At 45.2% G+C, this 20,906-nt stretch overlaps 1 protein-coding gene across 5 annotated transcripts in view; it reads right to left on the bottom strand.

The window, feature by feature from the left end:
* The window catches only part of SORCS1 (sortilin related VPS10 domain containing receptor 1), a 501,652-nt gene that overhangs the window by 99,313 nt on the left and 381,433 nt on the right, over nucleotides 1-20,906 (bottom strand). For all 5 annotated transcript variants that reach the window (XM_083149856.1, XM_083149858.1, XM_083149860.1 and 2 more), the window contains exons 9-13: nucleotides 12,458-12,637; nucleotides 11,460-11,606; nucleotides 6,060-6,162; nucleotides 4,552-4,628; nucleotides 1,457-1,548 (exon numbers count right to left, since the gene is read on the bottom strand). In XM_083149856.1, coding sequence (XP_083005982.1) covers nucleotides 1,457-1,548; nucleotides 4,552-4,628; nucleotides 6,060-6,162; nucleotides 11,460-11,606; nucleotides 12,458-12,637 — 599 coding nt within the window. The remainder of the gene's footprint in view (nucleotides 1-1,456; nucleotides 1,549-4,551; nucleotides 4,629-6,059; nucleotides 6,163-11,459; nucleotides 11,607-12,457; nucleotides 12,638-20,906) is intronic.

The following is a 20,906-nucleotide window of genomic DNA, read 5'->3' as shown; positions in this document are numbered from 1 at the left end:
TATATCTGTGTAACGCATGGATGCCACATGGGGGTATATCTGTGTAATGCATGGCTGCCACACGGGGGTATATCTGTGTAACACATGGATGCCACATGGGGGTATATCTGTGTAACACATGGATGCCACATGGGGGTATATCTGTGTAACACATGGCTGCCACATGGGGGTATATCTGTGTAACACATGGCTGCCACACGGGGGTATATCTGTGTAACACATGGCTGCCACATGGGGGTATATCTGTGTAACACATGGATGCCACATGGGGGTATATCTGTGTAATACATGGCTGCCACACGGGGGTATATATGTGTAACACATGGCTGCCACACGGGGGTATATCTGTGTAACACATGGATGCCACATGGGGGTATATCTGTGTAACACATGGATGCCACATGGGGGTATATCTGTGTAACACATGGCTGCCACACGGGGGTATATCTGTGTAACGCATGGCTGCCACACGGTGGTATATGTGTGCAACGCATGGCTGCCACAGGGGGGTATATCTGTGTAACACATGGCTGCCACATGGGGGTATATCTGTGTAACACATGGCTGCCACACGTGGGGATTATATGTGTAACGCATGGCTGCCACACGGGGGTATACCTGTGTAATGCATGGCTGCCAAACGGGGGTATATCTGTGTAACACATGGATGCCACACGGGGGTATATCTGTGTAACACATGGATGCCACATGGGGGTATATCTGTGTAACACATGGCTGCCACATGGGGGTATATCTGTGTAAAACATGGCTGCCACATGGGGGTATATCTGTGTAACGCATGGCTGCCACACGGGGGTATATCTGTGCAACGCATGGCTGCCACACGGGGGTATATCTGTGTAACACATGGCTGCCACACGTGGGGATTATATGTGTAACGCATGGCTGCCACACGTGGGGATTATATGTGTAACGCATGGCTGCCACACGGGGGTATACCTGTGTAACACATGGCTGCCACACGGGGGTATATCTGTGTAATGCATGGCTGCCACACGGTGGTATATGTGTGCAACGCATGGCTGCCACAGGGGGGTATATCTGTGTAACGCATGGCTGCCCCATGGGGTATATCTGTGTAACGCATTGGCTGCTTTGGATAAGGGAAATTAAATACTGCAGCTAATAATACAATATAATAATAAAATATAATAATACAATATAATAATACAATATAATAATACAATATAATAATACAATGTTATGTTATACAATATAATAATACAATGTTATGTAATACAATATAACAATACAATGTTATGTTATACAATATAATAATACAATATAATAATACAATGTTATGTAATACAATATAATAACACAATATAATAATATAGTCCCTTACTGATATCTGTTTAACAAAAATACATTTTAGAACTACCATGAACCCCTTCCGCCCCGGATCTGAACACAATATAATATATTCAGCCATTACCACAGATGCCGGATGGAGAAGGACGTGTGCTTCATGGCGACCAGGACCCCACCTTGATCCAGATATAAGACGCTGTGTTCTTCGTCAAAGATCTGTCAGATACAAATAGCTTTTTAGTAACGATTTAAGACAAGAATGGGGCGAGTGTGGCCCCGGCATCAAACACCCCGTGTTCTCTCTGTAGTTCAAAGTTACTGCGCAGAGCGCTCCGCCCCAGGCCTACCAGCGACACTCCCGCTTACCACTAGAAACGAGCAGAGCGCATCTCTACAGAGACCGCGCCGCACTCTCTGAGGTCGTGTTTTAGTAATTAGCATGTAATATGTAATAGCTACACCGTGCGTCAGGGGGACGGGGGTGGGAGAGCGACGGAAACATTGTCACTAACGGGAATCCGCTTTCATCATGTACACGCACTCCTGTGACCCGAATACATTTCATCAGGAGCTCACAGAGGTTTAAAGGGATAATTCCACCCATACACTGCAATATGGTCCTGTTTTATAAATGGGGGTAACAATATGATCTCTCCCCCCCCCCCATCAGCCCTGACTGCGTGGGAATAACTTAGAAGTGGGTGCGGCTAGAAACCAGCAGTGACCAATCAGAACATTACAGCGGTGATCAGATTCTAGTTATCATTTCTCTATGGCATCCTAGAAAATGACAGATTCTGATAGGTTGCTAGGGGCAGTGGCCCTGAGAGAGGGGGTACTAATTACATGCGCCCAGATCTGATGGAAGGCCCACAGGGGCTCCTGTTACCTAGCAGCTGTTCTCAAACAAGCACAGGCTGCAGTGTGGCCAGAGAGGTGCTTAAAGTACTGTATTTTATACTAAGGGTGCATGGCCACGCCTCACAATGATTAGGCCACGCCCACTGAACAGTACCTGGGGCCCGCTAGTCTCTCTACAGCCCTGGATATGTGTAACATCCACATTTGTCACTTTTAGAAGCTTTAGTGATGTATATTTACCCCTAACCTTCGGTAATGAAGTGATATAAGAAATTGGTGATATCATTTGGACTCAGCAACCTGCCCACACTCACTCCCACGTTGGCATTGCTACCCCTGTAGCTGCTGCTGTACCTCCCCGGAACGCCCACAACAAACTCACAGACTCTGTGCCTACACTGTGTCTCTGAGCGTATTATCAGGACGTGTGTCTGTGCTACTCAGATACATGCACGGAATTAAGACCAAACTGCGTGCAGTGTCAACACTGCGTCCGACTCAGAATCAGACGCCGACACTGAGTCTGACTCAGAATAAGACATCAACACTGCGTCCGACTCAGAATCAGACACCGACACTGAGTCTGACTCAGAATCAGACATCAAGACTGCGTCTCCCACAAAGTGTTTCTGTGGTATGTACTTTACAATAACGGCCTGTAGCAGCTACTGTCTATACATCTCTCCCCCGTCCCATCACCTGGAGAGTGTATTCCCAAATTGCAGCAGGCGCAGCTGTGTCACCTCTCCGAGTGTGGCCTATACTGTATAAGGGGAAGCTTGTGCACAGAAGGCACATACTGTGAGAATCACCTTAGGCCCATTATCGCTTAGTCAGTCTGTCCCAGGGATCAGCTTCATTATGGTTATCCTATATAATAAAAGGCTACCGCTGTTCCTCGAAACTACGGGGGGAATTCAAGTGTTTTGTTTGCCTGTGGCCAATAGATGGCGCCCGGAAGAACATTTGAAGTTGCGTTCCAGTTAAACGTGTGCAGCCGCAGGTAATGATATTACTGTTGTTGTTCCAACATTTTGACAGGCTGATAACTAGCACAGTATTATTCAGGCATAACTTTTACATTTCAGGGTATATTCAGTAAATGTCAATTTTCATATTGTATTGTATTGCCCACCTTAAACAATCCAGTAACCCATAGCTGCCTACCCGCCTGCATTCTGCAGGAGACTCCCTGACATAGCAGCAATCTCCCTCCCTCCCTCATTAGTCTAGCAATCTCCCTCATGTCACCTAGCCCACATTACACTGTTACATCATAGTTACCTCCCCTCCTGCATTCTGCAGGAGACTCCCTGACATAGCAGCAATCTCCCTCTCTCCCTCATTAGTCTAGCAATCTCCCTCATGTCACCTAGCCCACATTACACTGTTACATCATAGTTACCTCCCCTCCTGCATTCTGCAGAAGACTCCCTGACATAGCAGCAATCTCCCTCTCTCCCTCATTAGTCTAGCAATCTCCCTCATGTCACCTAGCCCACATTATACTGTTACATTTTTGGGGAAAAAAGGAATGAGAGATAGATACATTTACATTGAATCATCAGCCCCATTTCCCAGCACTTTACCAAGTATAGTAGCTCTTACTAACTGCTTTGGGGTCATCTACATTTGGATATAAGTCATTATAAAAGATTCCTCTCAGATGTAGCAGTACACACCCATGCTTCTAGGTGCCACGTTCACAATCTCTTTTCACAATCTCTCCATATATGGAACTAGACACACCCTTTGGGAGGAGCATGACATGCCCCCTCAATGGGGCACTGTGCAAATTCCACTCCCAACTATGATCTCCCTGAAACTAGTTTTCAAAAGTAGGCAAGTATGCAGTAACCCCTCCTAACCAGGTGGTACATCCCTAAAGCCGAGGTGATGGAATGGTCCATTTTCAAACATAAGGGGCATGTAACATCCCGGCAGACAGACTACTTGCTGCATTTAAATAATAAAAGTTTCAAAAATACAAAACAAAGCAATTTGATAATGCAGAGGATGGTTCTCAGGAGCCGCCGGCCCTATGGTAAGAAAGTTCCTTTGTCAGAGTCCCCCATCATTAGAACTGCATTAATAGCAATTACAGACGTACTGTATGTTGGCAGATTCAGGTTAATTCTTTTAGATCCCGCTCAGTAACACATTGGCTTCCTCGGGTATATTACTGCAATGCCGCGTCTGCCGTAAGCTCAGTTCTATTCCAGCACACACCGCACCATGCCACTTATTCCCTCGTCAGTCCATCACAGACGTCAGCAGCGGCGAGTAGGCGTCTGTCATTGCAGGGTCAGCGTTCAAGAACCGTTTGTGTCAGGTGACATGTGTCTCAATTATATTTACCTGTCTCCACGTATTGCCGGCATCGGAGGAAATAAACATGCTGACATCAGTCTCGGTCAGCTCATTGCCAATGTTCCCTGCGTGTGGTAAAGGAAACACAAAAAAAAAAGGGTTGTAAAAATTTAAAGTGGCGGATCCAGGGGGTGGAGGTGAGGCGCTGTGGCACAGTCCAAAATTCAATTGGAATGGCAGTTGCTGGCAGTTGCTGTGCCACCACAATTTGAATTTTGGACTGTGCTGCAGCTTCACCTCTGGCTGCTCCCCTGATTGTGAGGCCACAGCGCGGTGAGCTTAGCCACATTTATAACTCCCACATAGGTGGCTATATACCTGCCTGGCACAGAGCTTGGCCACCTGGGCATTATAAGATCAATATTATATTTTTATGTACAGTATAGAAGACATATAAAAATCATCGATATAAAACTACTGTATGTCACCTCTAGTAACAGCGCTGCTTGTCTTCTGTATAACAGCGCCGTACCTGTCTCAGGTCATTTATTAACCTTTTCCGCTGCGCAGTGTTTGTCCCAACGCTGCTACGCTCGCCGTATATCTTCCCTCCTGTGTCACTTATATAGCTCATTGCGAAAACAAATATTAACCCGAAGTCCCCGGTGAGTAATTGGAGCCGTCTGTACTGCCGACAGCGTCAGATTAATCATTTGCGCTGAAAGATTTGTGCTCTCTGCAGTGTTCACTAACAGCAGACTAGGTGCGACGATCACGATCTCTCTAGATTTAAAATGCGCTTTTCACCATTAAACGCCGATGGAAATCAAGCGCTGAGACCCTTTCTTTCTCTCTGGGGTGGGGGAGAGGTATCCAACGTTCTAAGGGGGATAGCGTTAATGTCAGCCATGTTAACTAGTCAGCTTGTAGTCGTTTATGTAATGGATGGGGCTAATTCATGTTTGTCCGCCATGGGCAATTATCATCAACGCAATGCGCTATGGGTCCGCTGCAATGAGGATTTCATGGGAGGTGATAGGAGGGGACCGTCTGGAGGTGTTAGCTGGGAGATTATGTGGATTGGCTTCCAAAATGCAGGTGGGTCATGGCGTTTGGAGAGAGAAAAATCTGAGGGGTAGATTTATTAAGCTCGGTGAAGTGATAAAGTGTCTGGTTTTTATCACCGGCCAATCAGACCCTAACTGTCATTTTTCAAACCAAGCCTGTAGATTCACAGGTAGGAGCTGATTGGCCGGTGATAAAAAACAGACAGTTTATCAGTTCACCGAGCTTAAGTGAGATAGTAACAACCAACCGACTCCTAACTGTCAAACACAGCCTATAACATGGCAGTTAGCAGCTGACATCTCATTGATTTATCTTTCTCCATTTTTATCTCTCTCCAAGTACACTTTTCCTGAAATGCGGATAAATCATTAGTACGTTCCTGTTTGCCAGTCTATATTGTTGGTGGCCTATCGCTGCGCCCAGCCCTTGGATATACTGCTTTATACACATATACAGTAGTCATACACATGTATATCTATAACAGGTACCTGATGCCACAATGATGCCCGGGGCGGTGTCCCGGCTGGCGATGTTCCCGGTAGTGTACGGATTTTCAGACACCTTCAGGTGCAGATGCAGAGAGCAGTACGGCTGCAGGGACAGACAACATGTAATGAGAGTCTGTTACCTGTCTCCTATATTATGCTATGTATTACATTATATGTGCCGGGTACCTGTGTATTATATTATATGTGCCGGGTACCTGTGTATTACATTATATGTGCCGGGTACCTGTGTATTACATTACTGTATGTGTGCCAGGTACCTGTGTATTACATTATATGTGCGAGCTACCTGTGTATTACATTATATGTGCCGGGTACCTGTGTATTACATTATATGTGCCGGGTACCTGTGTATTACATTATATGTGCCGGGTACCTGTGTATTACATTACTGTATGTGTGCCAGGTACCTGTGTATTACATTACTGTATGTGTGCCAGGTACCTGTGTATTACATTACTGTATGTGTGCCGGGTACCTGTGTATTACATTGTATGTGCCGGGTACCTGTGTATTACATTATATGTGCTGGGTACCTGTGTATTACATTACTGTATGTGTGCTAGGTACCTGTGTATTACATTACTGTATGTGTGCCGGGTACCTGTGTATTACATTATATGTGCCGGGTACCAGTGTATTACATTACATGTGCCAGGTACCTGTGTGTTACATTACTGTACATGTGCCGGGTACCTGTGTATTACATTACTGTACATGTGCGGGGTACCTGTGTATTACATTACTGTACATGTGCTGAGTACCTGTGTATTACATTACTGTACATGTGCCAGGTACCTGTGTATTACATTACTGTACATGTGTGAGGTACCTGTGTATTACATTACTGTACATGTGCCGGGTACCTGTGTATTACATTACATGTGCCGGGTACCTGTGTTTTACATTATATGTGCCAGGTACCTGTGTATTACATTACATGTGCCAGGTACCTGTGTGTTACATTACTGTACATGTGCCAGGTACCTGTGTATTACATTACTGTACATGTGCCGGGTACCTGTGTTTTACATTATATGTGCCAGGTACCTGTGTATTACATTACATGTGCCAGGTACCTGTGTGTTACATTACTGTACATGTGCCGGGTACCTGTGTATTACATTACTGTACATGTGCGGGGTACCTGTGTATTACATTACTGTACATGTGCTGAGTACCTGTGTATTACATTACTGTACATGTGCCAGGTACCTGTGTATTACATTACTGTACATGTGCCGGGTACCTGTGTATTACATTACATGTGCCGGGTACCTGTGTGTTACATTACTGTACATGTGCCGGGTACCTGTGTTTTACATTACATGTGCCAGGTACCTGTGTGTTACATTTCTGTACATGTGCCGGGTACCTGTGTATTACATTACTGTACATGTGCGGGTACCTGTGTATTACATTACTGTACATGTGCTGAGTACCTGTGTATTACATTACTGTACATGTGCCAGGTACCTGTGTATAACATTACTGTACATGTGCGAGGTACCTGTGTATTACATTACTGTACATGTGCCGGGTACCTGTGTATTACATTACATGTGACGGGTACCTGTGTTTTACATTATATGTGCCAGGTACCTGTGTATTACATTACATGTGCCAGGTACCTGTGTGTTACATTACTGTACATGTGCCGGGTACCTGTGTGTTACATTACTGTACATGTGCCGGGTACCTGTGTATTACATTACATGTGCCAGGTACCTGTGTGTTACATTACTGTACATGTGCCGGGTACCTGTGTATTACATTACATGTGCCAGGTACATGTGTGTTACATTACTGTACATGTGCCGGATACCTGTGTATTACATTACTGTACATGTGCCGGGTACCTGTGTATTACATTACTGTACATGTGCTGAGTACCTGTGTATTACATTACATGTGCCAGGTACCTGTGTATTACATTACTGTACATGTGCGAGGTACCTGTGTATTACATTACTGTACATGTGCCGGGTACCTGTGTATTACATTACATGTGCCAGGTACCTGTGTATTACATTACTGTACATGTGCGAGGTACCTGTGTATTACATTACTGTACATGTGCGAGGTACCTGTGTATTACATTACTGTACATGTGCCGGGTACCTGTGTATTACATTACATGTGCCAGGTACCTGTGTATTACATTACTGTACATGTGCCGGGTACCTGTGTATTACATTACATGTGCCAGGTACCTGTGTATTACATTACTGTACATGTGCGAGGTACCTGTGTATTACATTACTGTACATGTGCCGGGTACCTGTGTATTACATTACATGTGCCAGGTACCTGTGTATTACATTACTGTACATGTGCGAGGTACCTGTGTATTACATTACTGTACATGTGCGAGGTACCTGTGTATTACATTACTGTACATGTGCCGGGTACCTGTGTATTACATTACATGTGCCAGGTACCTGTGTATTACATTACTGTACATGTGCGAGGTACCTGTGTATTACATTACTGTACATGTGCCAGGTACCTGTGTATTACATTACATGTGCTAGGTACCTGTGTATTACATTACATGTGCCAGGTACCTGTGTATTACATTACATGTGCTAGGTACCTGTGTATTACATTACATGTGCCAGGTACCTGTGTATTACATTACATGTGCCAGGTACCTGTGTATTACATTACTTGGTTCTAGGTCGACATGGGTCTAGGTCAACAGCTCATTAGGTCGACAGTCAAAAGGTCGACATGGGGTTTTTCACTGGTTTAGAGCCGACATGCAGTATTTCATGCCCCACCATCCACTGGGGCGTGGTGGGAGAATAAAATAATGTGCCGAGCGCAGTGAGCCATGCGAGGGGAAGCGGTGCACTGGAAACTGTGTCCATGTCGACTGTGTTGACATTCAGGTAAAAAAAACCCTTAAAAACCCATGTTGACCTTTTGACTGTCGACCTAGACACTGTCAACCTAATGCTTGTGTCGACTTATTGAGCTGATGACCTAAACCAATGTCGACCTTGTTCCATGTCGACCTAACATTGTCGACCAACTTGCTATAGACCAAACGATCCCAACTCGGGTAAATTTACGAATATGGGTTTTTTATTGAAGATGGGATGTTGCCCATAGCAACCAGATTATGGGGGAATGTACTAAGATGTGTATTCTACTTCACATGTGATGTTGCTATAAGCAACCAATAAGAATCTACTTATTTATTTAGCACCCTCTAGCAGATAGTAGACAGGATCTGATTGGTTGCCCGTAGCAACATCACAAGTGAAGTAGAATACAATCCTAGTAAATTTCCCCCTATATATGTAGAACAGTTGAGAAAAGCTCTTTCTCTGGTGAAAAACGCCGACAAAAGAGCTTTTCTCCGCTTAATAAATAGACTGACTGGGGGCAAATTGAATACCTACAGGCTGCTGGCCAGTCATTTCCATGTTTTACAGCTGCAATCATTTATACGGGAAGATCAGGTTCACCCCCATGTCCCCCGTCCCTCGTTGCTTGGCGTAAGCGCAGGATAACTTAACGATACAAGTTATGAATTCTACAGACATATAGTTACTGGCATATATTTCTTATTAAGGAGAAAGCTGCTCGGGAAGTATTGCTGATTTTTATTTTTTCTTTCTGCACGACTTTACTGCGACCAGGATTTTATTTTCCCGGAGATACTTCAGGTCATAATACTAAAAATAGGACTTTGTGTTATTCGCAGATATCATTTTTTGCTTAATAAAGTCCTCGGTAGATCTGCAGCTTCCTTGCCCCATCTAGTGGTTGTGTCCTGAAGTGCAGATGTCAATTTACAGCTCAGGAGTGTAATTTACATTAGCGCAGAGAAGCCTATTTTGCAGATTACTTTCTATAATAACAACACGATATTTGCTTATCTTAATTTGTTTGGTTTGTTGCTAAATGATTTCTTAAGCAATAATTCACTTTAGATTTTCCCCAAAGCTGTCTTCTATGGCAAATATCTGGGAACCTTTTTAATTAACTTATGTTCCGTCTTTTAAGCTAATGCAATAAATATGGCGATAAAAGCAGCATTAACATTTACTGTAAGTAGTTATGTATATTTTATAGATGGCACATGTTGTGCGAGACTCTCTCATACAGACTTCAAGGTAATTTGTAGTCGTGAAGTTAATACAAGCGCCTTCATGCATTTACACTTTATCAGTATATATAAATTAGGGGCAGGGGAGAGGTGGAACTACAAGTACCACTGCGCCTTCCCAGACTACTTTCAGCGGTGCGGCAACAATGTCATTTATTTTACCTTCATTTCTTCTTTCTTTTACCTTTTGACCCTCCAGCTGTTGTTGAACTACACATCCCAGCATGCCCTGCAACAGTAGCAATGCCAAATAGCAAAACTGTAGAAAAGCATGCTGAGATGTGGGGTTCAACATCAGCTGGAGGACCACAGGCTATGCCTGGTATAAAGGGTCGACAGTCAATATTGACCGTCGACACCAAAATGTCGACGCACGCAAAAGGAAGACACAAAAAGGTGGACATGGCAATTGTCGACACATGAAAAGGTAGACGTGCGTGTTTTGCCAGGGAAACGGCTGGGATTTGCTCTTTGAAAAGCCGAATCTGCATTTGTGAAACAGGCGCAAAATTTTCGAATTATAATATAGAATTATATATATTATTCCTCTGCAAAAGACGTGGATTCACGGATCCATGTAATTTCCGAATTTCGTATTGTTTCCGAAAATCGGGGGAAAAATGGATAAACATTGCGAATTCTTGGGGGGGAACGGTTGCTGTTTCGCAGTTTTTCCATGTAAGACAGACATTAAATACCCCTATAGCCTCAATTAAAGCGATTACTGAATTCTGGGGTGGAACATGCCTCATAACAAAATTTGCAGGTGGTAACATCAATTCTGACCCACCCTCCCAAATTCCCTGCTGTAGGGCTTCACTACTCCATTCTGCATGTCAACATTTTGTCCGTGTCGACCTTTTTTCATTTTGACCTTGTGACCTATTAACTATCTAGAAACCTATGATCTGGATACGCCCTAAAAGTGCAGCCACTGTGGTTGCTGGGGCCCCAGGGAGCATTTACCCCTATAGCCTATGCCCACTGCCGCCAGCTCCGCCAGTCGGCCATGTCTGGCATATTATGCTACACTATTACCATTCCTGTCCTTTGGCTTGTGCCGTGTAATTGTGTCTCCGCACAGACACACAGTACAGTAGATTAGGACAAGTGCTTGCAATCAGTGCCAAGCAGCACACTGTAGGATGAGATTGCAGCCTCAGCAGATCAGTGTACAGATCAATGCCATGTTTCGCTGGGTGTAGGAGACTCTGCCAAATGCTGATTGGATACGTGTAGCGCTTACGGGGAGACGCACTTACTAATAAACAGTTCACCGAGGTTCCTCTCAGATCAGTGTCAGGCGCTTCCAGCAGGTTCCAGTCTCTGCCTTTATTGTACGTGATGAAAGTCTTCACCCGGCTGTCAGTCTTCTTGTTTGCCAAGAACATTCCCTTTATACCTGCTACCTAGGAAAAACGGACGCAGCTGAAAAACAGAGCCCAGCGAGGCCAGTGCTTATGGACTGTCAGACCAGTGTGGGCACTGGGGGAACTGGCCAGGCGTCAATACACCAGAGAGACTAGGGGAAGAGTCTTAATTTAACTTTCACTGCTTTAACACTCATCCTGACCCTCTTATACCCCTTTCACATCACAAACACCGACCCGGGTCTGGTCATTAAACCTGGGTTTAGGGTGTGAACTGGGTTTAACCCTTCTAATCCAAGTCGAATTGCCAGGTTGGTCAACATGTGTTATAAGCTGTTGTGAAAGGGGTATTACCAACTATAATTCACCTAGGTCTCAAACTATGCGCAGATTAATGATAAATTCTCCCCATCTGAATTAACTGTTAAGTCCCCAAATATCGCTGCACTCCCACTAAGGCCCCCAGTATATTCCAATACTCATCCCCACACAGATATTAAACCCTTATGCCCCTATCTCAGTAGCAGCCATGACCTGCGTCCTCAGCTGCTGGGGGACAGGATCTGATGAGACTTTGAGATAAATTTACAAAAGTAGAATTGGATCGAAATTTTGGAATCGATTGCAGATGGCGTAGAAACGATCTTAAACCGGTGTTGGGCTTCCAGGACTAGAACACACATTTACTGTACTGCCAATTATAAACAAATATAAAAAAATTAATGTTCGTAACTGTGTATTAGCCCCAGAAGTCCAGCATGGATATGAATCGCTTTTTCATCAGAAATAATTTTTTTAATGATTTAATCACCAACGGCAGCCTCCGGGACAGTGCAGCGTCAGCTATGGTGTACCGCTTACCTGTATATGTATGAGCCATTAGGACATACCTCGTAGAGGTCAATCATGACGTTCCCCTCCGGTCCCTTAGTGCTCTTCACGTTTTCCAGCGCCAGTGAGAAGAAGATCCCCCGCGTGTCGGATATGTACAGGTTATACGTCTCGTTCTGGTTCCACTCCTGGATGGCGACAAACACCTGGTTCTCATCTGTGCTGATGACGTGCATGTCCTGAGGCGGGAAGACAAGAGACAGCTCGGATGTCACTTATTCGCAGACAGTCACCTGATAACAGTTACGGATGTAGCGCCAGCATACGCCATTGCGCTTAACAACTGGCAACAACACGCAGGAACAGAAAGCCTGGAGGGTGGGGGGGGGGGGGAGGAACAAAAAGGGTGTATCGGGCCTTGGAGAGAGACAGATTGGAGGAGCTGCCCAATCAGCTGCTGCCATTACAGACTGCGCTAGATTAATGGACAACGATGATCTGTCTCCAAGGCTTGATGCATCGCCCCCTGGGTAATAACAGGACCTGGATGGTACTTTAACAATGGCTGGGTCCACAGTCAATAGTTTGACATCATATAGTCCAGACGCACACAGTGATCATAGACAAAAGGTCAATGGTGGCAAAGGTCGACACAATGGTGGACTATGAGCGGCTTTTGATCGTCAATCGACGGGACGCGGTACACTATTTGGGGGTCCAGGTGATCAGGTGTCAACAACACTGATATCAGTAGTTATCTTTTTCATGTGTCAGCATTTTGCTTGTGTTGACCATTTCGTGTTGACCTAGACGTTGTCGACATGATGAACCACGCCCGGTAATAACAGATAGAGAGGTTGGAGGCACTTATGGCGGATGTGCAGGATTTAGCACTAACATACAGATGGAGCGCACTTTATTGCCTAGTTTATTCCCCTACAGCTAAGAATAATGTGGAAGATCTGTGGATAGAACATTATGCAAATCCCGTGTACAGATGTAATTACAGCGGAACTATAGAAATGCCCTGGTCATTAATGCAGTCGCTAATAAAGCCGGTATGTACTGTACCTAGAACATGACAAAGGACAGGTCTCCTCATTATACAGCACTTTCAGGTTAGTGATCTGGGACCCCACCTGCGCGGTGACGTGGGAGCTGAGTGGGACACCGGAGTAAATGTGAGCAGCTTGGAGAAGTGATATCATCTATATATCTCCATAGAGAACATTATGTGCACGAAGATAATGCTCCAGCCAATCAGCTGAGATATGTAAATTGACAGCTAGGAGCTGATTGGCAGGATCATTATCACCCACTTGCACATAACTTTCTTTATGGGGATAGATTATACCACTTCTACAAGCTTCATACAGTTACCCACTGGAAGGGATCTGCCTAGATCCCTCTTAGTGAAAAACGCAAAGAGAAGCCCCATGGTTTTAAATCTGGAATATACTGGACTCAGGAGCTTCGTTCATATGGGATTGCGGCCAAAACTCAGTTTTTTTCACATTAGTACATACCAGGTAGGATGCATTAACCCCAATAATGTGGTCAAACCACTGAGAACCGTCAGCGTGTGCAGCAAGAGAAGCTCCGCCCTCCTAACATGGCTGCATAGCAATGAAGACTGCATGGCTGTCGTCATACCTCGTCATACCAAACACCCCAGATCTTTCATGTATGCTGCATATTTATTTAATGTATTATTCAGCTCGGGATGGCAGGATATAAATTAATAAGTAATAGCGGCTTTGCAGTTCTTCCTCCCTTTAGGATGAAAGCCCCGATGACTCCTCGATTACATGGGGTGGAGGCACATAGAGATCATTAGCTACTGCAGTTTTGCAGGAACAGACCCTTTCCAGATGCTACAGTATTACAGCTCCCCTCATTGCCTGACAAACTGAAATCTATATTGCAGGGTAAAAACAAAACTTACTAACTTCTGTGGGCTACATCCAAAAGCAGCCAGTATTTACCCTGCACCGAAAACATACAAATGTATTGTATTGGCTCCCCTTGTTGCATGGCAACACGATTTGTTCCAGAGTTACTCGCTTTCTTGACTTGACTTCTGAATCAGAACCAACCTCTCTCTGCATTGCTGTATGTAGATATAGTCTACAAAGCGCCATTTATAAAGTATCCAAGGAAAATAAAACAGAACTCTACCAATGGTAAAAGCGGTCTAAGAATACATTCTAGCAATTAATTTATGCCAGTAACGCGGCTCCTGCCCACTTTCTCTACCCTCCGTGGAGATGGCAGACATACCATGGGTAAGATCAGTATCCTCGGTGGATAAAATAAGTGTAAAGAAGCTGTTTTGTATAATGAGCAGCAGTGTGATTAATGCCGTTCCGAACCAACACAGTAACGATTACAAGTCTGAGCTGGGGGAACCGGTTCCAGGAGAATCTATGAAGTGTCAATAAGCTGCCAGTCATTTTAATAGGTTAGAAAATGTTCCACTAATGAGCTAGTGGGCGATTCCTCGAGCTTCGCTCTGATAGAGTGTTTAGCATGAAAGGGAAAAGGCTCAGTGATCCGCGCACTGACATACGCCGCGCTAACGTTTACAGTAGGGGTCAGGGCGCGGGAAAAGAAATGATTTTTCTTTTTTTTTTTTTTCATCTGAAAGAGAGAAGAGTAATCCGAAGTCAAAACATCCTGCATTCTCTTCATACGGACCCGTGGAGAAAGGCCTCAGACGCATCAAAGGCTGAGAGCTTCAGAACCCGTTTCCTTGTGCGTCTTCCAATGCATTATTTACTAGGGAAGATTGTAGGAAAGAGGCTGAAAGATCTGAAAAGATTTGGAGCCAAGACGACTGACCCCCCCCCTCAACCCCCCGGCTAAGACGTTCCTCGAATTATCGTTCCCATGTTGATGCAGCTGCTTCTGTCATGTGGAGAAACTTGCAGACCCGCCAAATAAGCAGGGTGATACTATACTGTAGACGGGTCCGGGACAGTGCTGTAACACTGACACTGCAGCCCCAATCAGTGGCTTGGGGCAGCCGGCACTGTGGGGGAGCAGATTACAATGGGTCTGGCTGTCCATTTGGAATCTGCTGAAAATATCCCTACAAAAATGGCCGCTGCCTTGGAGGAGACAGATGCTACTGGGCAGGTCCTACTGGACAGACGGCTAGAGATGCTAGAGGTCCTACTGGGTAGTATATATCGGTACCCTGAAGTTAAAGATATATTGGCCCTGTAACCCCTGGCAAGGAGCATGTAACCCCTGGCTACAAGCAAATCAGCCTCTCATTGGCCAGAAGATATCTAGGCATGTGTGGCTCAATCTGGTGCAGACTTGTAGTCCCTACCGAGTGGCACAGACCTCGACTGCATTTGTGGGCACCTGGCTGACTTCTACTCATTGGGAGGGGGCAGATGTAACATGTGCAAAGAGCATTAGATTTGGGTGGGGTTTGTGCACACGGAAATTTAAATTGCAGTGTAGAAAAAAAGCTGTCTACCATCTGTTGACTACATGCAAAAGCAGCCAGGATTTACCCTGCACAGAAACAATATATAAATTAAGGTAAGGTCAGGGGGTGGGACAAGGCTCTTTAGCCCACTTGAATCTAGACTCAATGGAAACCCGTTGTCACCCCCTTCAGAAGGGGACAATGACACAGTTGGTGATGATACGGGCTACAGTATTAATGTTTTTCCATCTCCCTCCTGGGGAAGGTATGAATGGGCACGGTCCTTAGGAGGAGAAAAACACTTTGGTGAGCCAAGAGGTCTAATCGACTAATCGGGTCTAGTACTCCAGCTACAGGAAATAACAGAAGAGGCACAGAGCACACCTCCAGCAGTCTGGATGCAGCTACCCATCCTATCTCGACCCACCTCTGACAGCTTGCACCCGGCAGCCAATGCTTCCATTGCACCCAGGATTTACGCCACCATGCTGGCCTCTTCTATTCATATGTAGGCATATTACTTGATTAGCGGTTCATGTACAGTATATATTATTAATAATTAAATAATTCCATGGAAACGGTGAGTGCGGTGGAATCCTGCGTGTATATAAATGTAACTAGCACGTAGGATAATGTTACAGATTATTTTATTGCATTACTTTACCTTCTAAGTGGAATTAAAATAATATTTACGCTGCGCCGTGATAACAACATTACCCTTAATTATCATTGTTGTAAAATCCACCGCTGGGTTTCATTTAACACAGTTATAAAGTGCCGGGGACATTAGTATATATGCAGCATCCTGGCCGCCCGCTCATTTGGCGTGTGGAAGAGCGCAGAGAGAGGCCTTATGGGAATGCAACGCTGCGCTGAATTATTCATGCTCAAATATCTAGGCTCGGCCTGGATATTATTAATGGTATTTAATTAGGCTTTGTAACGTAATTAATAGTTTAGGGTACATATGTGAAGCTCTAAAATGCTTTGATTAGTATCTTAATGAAATATTTCGACTTAAAGCGAAACTTGTACGACAAACGGCGCTGATGCGGTATTACCTTCTGGGCAAGCGGATGAATTATTTAGAGGCCTCATTGCCAATCTACGGTTGATCTTCATCTCTCTTTATGATGAAGATTATTCGCTGAAGAACTGCGGTTTATTTCCGATCTCTCATGGTCGGCACTTCTAAGATCACGTCGGCGCTAGTGATTTGCCTGTTTGGCATGTAACGTTGTACTTGGATTTATAAGGGGATTAGTATTGTGTTTTGTTTTACTTTAATCCATAGTTTACGTTTATCTTTCAGAAGCTGCGTAATTACTGTCAATTACAATTAGCCCCACGGTCCATCTTACAATGTATTACTAAGATAAGCTCATTCAAAGGATTTTACAGAGCGGGAGGTTTCCGGAAGCCGCACAGCAAGAACAGAACTTACTAAACTTTTATAAACATTTGTGACAGCGAATCACATACGCTGGATAAGATGAAGACTTGGTCTTTATTTTGTAGCAGGCAAAACAGCATACCAGGTAATCAGCATAAGCAAGCATGGTTACAGCATTACAGCATACAGGTATCACAGTAAAACCTCTTCACAAAGCTCCAGTGATCCCTACTGTAGCCCACACCCCACCTTACCACATGGCTATTCCACCGCCAAGAGCAATGACACTCTGCCCTGGAAACACTTATATCAGGAGAGCACAGGTGCTGCTTAATCAGCCACATTACTTTCATGTGAAAAGATACTGTCCCTGCCACACTTTATATCATTGCTATTTGCACCTTATACAAAGATGTAGCAGAATTGCAAACAAATACAGACACCATGATGCACAATTCTGGCTTGTGAGTCCATCTTCACTGTTCGACCCCTGTAATAGGGACTGAGCTCCATGTGTACAAGTCTCAAATTCTACAAATACTTCCTCATCCACTTACAACTGACCCCCCCCCCCCAATACTATTGGTCAGGAGAGAGACACTACTCTCTTAAACCCCTAACTTTCCATCTACCTGGGGCAGAGTGGATTTCCCACAGTCCTCAGCTACTGTAACTTGCATACACAGAATGGCATGTGGCTTCAGCATGTCTGCTAAAGTAGGAATTGGCTCAGAGGGGAACCCTCAAATATACAACCACTTGTCTCCATCAAGCCACAATCTTCCAGGAAGCAGCTGACATTGCACATTGTTCCTCCAGTTACACTGGGCTGATTCTGCCCGCACCCCCATAAGCTGTAAGCAGAATCATCTCCCAAAGAGTCCATACTGTATGTCAGAACCGGAGGGCGCTGTGTTCCCTGCTGTGCCCCTAGTGGATCAGTGGTGGAGTCTGGGTGTATTGGTGGTTGATGTATCAAAAAAAGTACATACAATGTGGAAGATGACAGGATACGGAGGGCACAGGAGAGTAGGGAATTGGTGAATACTCTAAACAGAGGTGCGCAGTCTAAACCCACTGGTGGTTTCCTCCAGGGAACCCATGAAGTGGAGTTAGGTTTCGCAGACAGGTAGGTCGTGGCCCTCTGTAAGGGTAGTAAGCCAGTTGGGGAAATGACACAAGCCTGTCTCTTTCTCCTACCCTAATCATGATCATGTTTCAGTAGTTTTCCTACGTAATTGTATTTTGCAACCAAGCTGGGAACAGGCGGCAAAGAAACAGAATCGTAAGAAAACCAAATAAATATGGTGAATACAATACACGGAACATACCACCCCCAGACTGTAACTGCATCAAGCCCTCTTCTGTACTGGGATGCTCCTATTGACATTTCCAAAAACCATGGCGTACAGACGAATGTATAATCTGATCACAGCTGTTGATTTGTGACCTACTTAGTTATTATTGTTGTTCTAGACCCGCCAGCCCCCCCCCCCCCCCCCCCATCGAGACTGATACAATCATTTCACTCTCTGATGTTACAATTTCAGTTCGACGCTCTTGAAAACCAGACACCGACATTGGCTTCAATTGGAGCAGATTAAAGGGAAGTGCAGGGATGAGGCGACTCCGGTTACAGCTGTTTTTGTCTCTCTGTAATAGGATGAAACAGTTTGGAGGACTAATAACTTCTATCTCTCCAGAATCCGAGCAGCATCTAGAGATTTCTCCAGTACGGCACAGAGTCGGGCACATCGGAAGGGCCTGTGGGTCTGTTCCGCGCTTCCTGCTTGTGTTTGAAGTGGGTTTTCTGTTTAAAGGCAGACAAGCTGCATTATTCAGAGCGATGGTGCATGATTGCTGGTGATAAATAATGCAGTTTGCCCAGGAGTATCCAACCTATTCAATCTGTCAGATTTAGGATTATATAGCCCAATGTACAGTATCCAACGTTCTCCAATGGCCATAGAAGGACAGTTGAGTAAGATGTCTTCCCAAATAAAAGGTAGATCGTTAACAACCAAAAGACTACAACCCCTACTGTGCATGTGCAAGTCTACAGGAACATGGCGACTGAGCCTTGTTTTGGGGACATCACTATTAGCACATGCACGGCCATTTTCCCAGCGATTTCTGCAGCCAACGATTTGCCTATGGAGCAATGCTTATAATGATATAGGAGCAGGGTGTGTGGTCCCGTCAGATGTTGTTTGTCCCGTGGAGGAGAGCATACCCGGCTAGCACGACATCAGTTCTGATTGGACACTCACTTCAGTTACCGGGAATCTAAGCAGAAACTAGGGAGGGAGTGGGTGTCTTGAAGAAGAGGGACAATTCAGGAACACAGGCCCTTTTCCCATGATTTTTCAGCCCAATCAGTCACAATCGGGTGAAAAGTGGCCAGATTTTGTTGTTCTTTTTTACTTTTTCATTCTTCCACGTGGACTCCATTTGGGAACTGTAAAGTGTGCATAGGTATCAGAGCAAAACACCATGCCCCGAAGTATGGCAAGGGTACGTGCTACACTAATTGGAGGTCTTCGTTCTCAGGTGTCGACATTGACACCACAAAAACCTGAAAGACTTATGGTGACCTTTTCATGTGGCAACCTTTTCCTTGTCAATGTTTTGCTTGCGTCAACCTTGTTTACATCGATGTATTGTCAATCGATCTGAACGGCGCGGACCCCCGTACTAAGTACAGAACCTGCATAAGACAGGAAGGGATCTGAACGGCGCGGACCCACGTACTAAGAACAGAACCTGCATAAGACAGGAAGGGATCTGAACGGCGCGGACCCACGTACTAAGAACAGAACCTACATAACACAGGAAGGGATCTGAACGGCACGGACCCACGTACTAAGAACAGAACCTACATAACACAGGAAGGGATCTGAACGGCGTGGACCCACGTACTAAGAACAGAACTTACATTAGACAGGAAGGGATCTGAACGGCGTGGACCCACGTACTAAGAACAGAACTTACATTAGACAGGAAGGGATCTGAACGGCGCGGACCCACGTACTAAGAACAGAACCTACATAACACAGGAAGGGATCTGAACGGCGCGGACCCCCGTACTAAGGACAGAGCCTACATAAGGCAGGAAGGGATCTGAACGGCGCGGACCCCCGTACTAAGGACAGAACCTGCATAAGACAGGAAGGGATCTGAACGGCGCGGACCCCCGTACTAAGAACAGAACCTACATAAGACAGGAAGGGATCTGAACGGCGCGGACCCACATACTAAGAACAGAACCTACATAACACAGGAAGGGATCTGAATGGCGCAGACCCCCCTACTAAGGACAGAACCTGCATAAGGCAGGAAGGGATCTGAATGGCGCAGGCCCCCCTACTAAGTACAGAACCTGCATAAGACAGGAAGGGATCTGAACGGCGCAGACCCCCATACTAAGGACAGAACCTGCATAAGTCAGGAAGGGATCTGAATGGCGCGGACCCCCGTACTTAGAACAGAATCTAAAGAAGACAGGAAGGGATCTGAACGGCGCGGACCCCCATACTAAGAACAGAACCTACATAAGACAGGAAGGGATCTGAACGGCGCGGACCCATGTACTAAGAACAGATCCTACATAACACAGGAAGGGATCTGAATGGCGCGGACCCACGTACTAAGAACAGATCTTACATTAGACAGG

This window comes from Crinia signifera, chromosome 6 (assembly GCF_055691185.1).
Source record: "Crinia signifera chromosome 6, ASM5569118v1, whole genome shotgun sequence".
Lineage (NCBI taxonomy): Eukaryota > Metazoa > Chordata > Amphibia > Anura > Myobatrachidae > Crinia > Crinia signifera.
Note: the sequence above shows the minus strand (reverse complement) of the source record. Positions and strands in the feature narration are given on the sequence as shown.